Genomic DNA, 4,253 nt, shown 5'->3' on the forward strand with positions numbered 1-4,253 from the left:
ACCTCGAAGAGTTCCAAACGTGGAACAGAATTAGCTGGGTTAAGAACTGGGAGCAGTCTTTTCGACCGAAAAGGCGCTGTGCGCCGCTGTTAACCGTAACCGTAATTATGCTGGGCTTTTGCCAGCCAGATCGCAAGCAAACATCTTCATGCAAACCACCACCGAAACAAAACAGGTTACCTCAGAGCATTTCGGAAAGTTCCGATCTTTTTGACGGCCTCCGAGCGCAGAACGACCCGCAGGTCTGGGCGCAGACAGGGTGGCGACTCTGGAGGAAAAAGATTCGGTGAACTTTTTGAACTTCGAAACAACACGTAACTTAACTGGTGTGCGGAGGCCTTTCGACCTCCGCCGTTGGAGGAGTCCTAGTTCTCCCCTTGCGCGGTAGAAAGATTGTCACGGATCGGCAGAATGCAGATCTTGGAGATCGCACGCTGATAGCTGCCGTCCTTTGTGCGCACCGTGACGACACGGATGTTGCCGTCAGCTCCCGGGTGGATATCGGAAACGCGTCCGAGCTGCCACTTCAATGGCGGAAGGTTCTCGTCCTTCAGCAGGACCATGGTTCCGACAGCAACGTTGTCTTTTTGCTTTGTCCACTTCGAACGGTTGTGCAGGTCCGACATGTAGAGGTTGGACCACTTCTTCCAGAGCTGCTGCGTGTACCGCTGGACAGTTTGCCAGGCCGACAATCTGTTCTCGGGAATGTGGTCGAGGTTTGGTTCTGGAATCGCAGTGAGTGGACGTTGGATCAGGAAGTGTCCTGGGGTCAGCGCTTCGAAGTCTGCGGGGTCGTTGCTGAGCGGCGTGAGCGGTCGCGAGTTGAGGATCGCTTCGATCTGGACCAGCACAGTCTGGAACTCGTCGTACAGCAGGGTGTGCAGTCCGATCGTGCGTTTGAACAGCAACTTGAAGCTCTTCACTGCGGACTCCCAGAGGCCGCCGAAGTTCGGCGAGCGAGCGGGAATAAACTTGAACTCAATGTTGTCGTTCGCTGTTTCGCGGATGATCTCCTCTTCGAACTGCTGACTTAGGAACAGCTTAGCGAGTTCGCTCAGCTCACGTCTTGCGCCGATGAAGTTCTTGGCGTTGTCGCACATGACCAGCTTCGGTTTGCCACGCCGGGCAGTGAACCGTTTGAGGGCCGCCAGAAATGCCTGCGTCGTTAAGTCTGCTGCTAGTTCTAGGTGAACAGCTTTGGTGACCAGGCAGACGAAGATGGCAACGAAGCACTTCACTGGGCGAGCTCGGCGCTGCGGGTACGCGACCTGAAAAGGTCCGCAGTAGTCAACTCCGACTCGTGCGAACGGTGTGCACGGAGTGACTCGTTCTGGCGGCAGATCCGCCATGAGCTGGTCAAGAACCTTCGGCTTGACACGGAAGCAATCGACACACATGTGAATCACCTCGCGAACGAGGTTGCGGATGTTGATCGGCCAGAACCGTTCACGCACAGCAGAGATCAACAGTTGTTTTCCAGCGTGAAACCTGGTCTCGTGATAGTGTGTGACGATAAGCTTCGTGAACGGGTTGTCGTGTCCTGCTGCTGCACGTTTGCTCGCCATCTTGGGCGACGGCGGAGCTCAACAGCAACTCAACTGTTCGCTTCAGAAATTCGATGTAGAATGACTCGGTTGCTGCGGTTCTCCTTCGGCTGTAGTGAAGAGAGTTCCATTCGTGCTTCTCTCACACTCGCCTTGCCGATCTCTCTCGTGCTCACCATCTCTCGCTCGAAATGATTCTCTCTCACTCACTCCACTTCAAAAGCATACCCATCACACCGTTCTCACATATAATCTCTCTCTCTCAACACACAATCTCTCATGCTCAATTACTCTCTCACAGTATCGGATCGTGATCCCGTCTTCGGGCTCGTTCGTATTTTCAACCAGTTTCCGGTGCGAGTCTGCGTTTGTCTAGGGGCGCGTTCTTTGCGTTTGTTGAACACGCTGACGAGATTCTAGTAAGATGATTGAAATTAGCCCAAACAGGGGTTTGTTTACACGTTCGTCATGGTTCAGCTAAATATTCAAATTTAGTCGGCAACTTGAGAAATGAACACTTTTTTATTATTATTATTAACTAGGTATATATCCCACAATATTCTCCTCCTGTACTCTTTCAAGAAATAAGACCAACCCTGTTTAATGTTTAGTACGATTTATTGGACTTCATTTCACGTATGTGTAATAATCGCAGTTATTCGAAGATTTGATAAACGTAATCGTCGTTATACCTCGATGGTCTCCTCACCAACCCTCTATTGCGCAAACCTATGCGGCTTCCCGAATTTTCGTCTCGTGTCGCTACATCGATCTGCTCGTCGTCTGAATCATGATCAACAACCGGACTAGAATTAACCAACGAGCCGTCGGCTTGGTCTTGAGCTTCCGGAACCTTCTTCAAGTCGTTGACACTCCTGGTATACTGAACACCGTTTCCGCTGCAAATCACCACCTTTGACCCATCCTGAGCCACCACTGTATACTTTTCAGAACCAAACGTGGCATCCGATTTAGATTTTTTCTGCTGCTTCAGGAAAACGCTATCGCCAACTCGAACATCCGAAGGCATGGCACGACGTACCCGATCTGCCAGTTTGGAACTGGTCAGCTTTTGCTCTGCATCAGCTTCTCGTACGTCGATTCTATCGAGGTCTTTTGTCGCACTCCATAGACTCGGGAACGTACCGCGGAATTTCCAACCGACGAGCAACTCAAAAGGTGTCACATTAAGCCTGGAGTGCGGCACCAACGTGTTGTGATGGTGCACAAATGTTTCCAGAGCCAATCGCCAGCTTCGTCCTTCCAACTTTGCAGCCGACAACGTTTTGATCACGGGCTGGTTGTATCTCTCGATCATCCCATTCGATTGTGGGCTCAGCGGTATCGACTTACGCACTTTAACGTTTTTGGCTTCCCAGAATTCGCAAAACACTGAACCCTGAAAAGGGGGGCCGTTGTCGCTCTGGATGATTCGAGGCAATCCCCAGCGTTTAAATATTTGAATCAGGGCCGTGTTGGTTGCATCTGCATTTGTGCGCTGCATCTCCGTTACCGACAGGAATCGTGAATATGTGTCAATTACCATTAGGAACTCACCCGAGCCGAATCCTGGCACAGATAGGAAATCTATCTGCAATATTTCCCACGGTCCTTCAGGAAGTTCACGAGATGCCAAGGGCACTGGGGGGTTTCGTTTGGATAACAGGACGCAGGTCTCACAGGACTTAACAAACTTTTCAGCTTGCTTGCTCATCTGCGGCCACCAAAAGAAATCTCGCAGCACACGTTTCATCGCCACCACTCCGATATGTCCACCATGTGCCGATTCCATAGCTCGCTGTCTCAGGTCCTTCGGGAGGATAATCCGGTCGTCCTTGCACAGCAAAGCACCAAGCTTGTGGATCTGGTTCCGTTGGGCTTCGTAACCGCGTAGTTCCGCTGGCCACGATCCACTATCCAAAGCGGCACGTAGCAACTCCATTTCTTGATCGCGTTCAGAGCTAGATTCGATTTCACTCATAGTAATCTCCATGCAACCTATATCAAAGTAACGTGTCATAAAGCAACTATTATGGAAGATAATTATGCGTTTATTGTTATTACCTGCGTCCAACGAGCAAAGAACGTGGTTTGAACAGTCCTCTTCAAATGGAACAGCCGGTTGCGTAACGTGAATCAGTCTGGAGAGAGCATCCGCTACATTTTCATCGCCCTTCACTCGTTCAATCCGGAACTTGTAAGGTAAGAGTCGCAATGCGTAACCTTCGGCTCGGCTGAAGGCTCGTTTCCCGATGCGGTAGTTGGTGTGGAAAATGAACTCATTTGAAGAGGCGTCCGAACGTATCACGAAGGGTCTTCCGATGAGGTAGAACGAAAACCGTTCGACTCCCCATACAACGGCCAATGCCTCTCTGTGTGACTGGGGGTAATTTGCTTCAGCATTTGTAAGGGATTTGGACGCGCATGCGATGATTCTTGGAGTTCCATCAGAATCATGCTGAACCAGCACTGCGCCCAGTCCGACGGCAGATGCATCAACGTACAGCTCGGTAAAATCTGAGCAGCTATAATATCCGAGAACCTTGATGGCATGGACCGTGTGGTTCTTCAACGACTCGAACTCGGTTTCTTCCGCTTCCGTCCAGTAGAATGTGTCCGCATTGGCCAAAGCTCTCAAGAATTCCGTTTTCGTGGCTCGGTGAACAAGGAATTTGTCCACGAACGTGATTAGACCAAGAAAGCTCTTTA

General features: G+C 50.6%; 1 protein-coding gene across 1 annotated transcript; it reads right to left on the reverse strand.

Annotated features, from left to right (window-relative positions):
* Positions 1–365: 365 nt before the first annotated feature.
* Positions 366–1,565, reverse strand: LOC119769104. The gene has a single exon (XM_038261004.1). It carries the CDS (start codon positions 1,563–1,565, stop codon positions 366–368), a length of 1,200 nt encoding a protein of 399 aa, XP_038116932.1.
* Positions 1,566–4,253: the final 2,688 nt, after the last annotated feature.

Source organism: Culex quinquefasciatus, chromosome 3 (assembly GCF_015732765.1).
Source record: "Culex quinquefasciatus strain JHB chromosome 3, VPISU_Cqui_1.0_pri_paternal, whole genome shotgun sequence".
NCBI classification, from domain to species: Eukaryota; Metazoa; Arthropoda; class Insecta; order Diptera; family Culicidae; genus Culex; species Culex quinquefasciatus.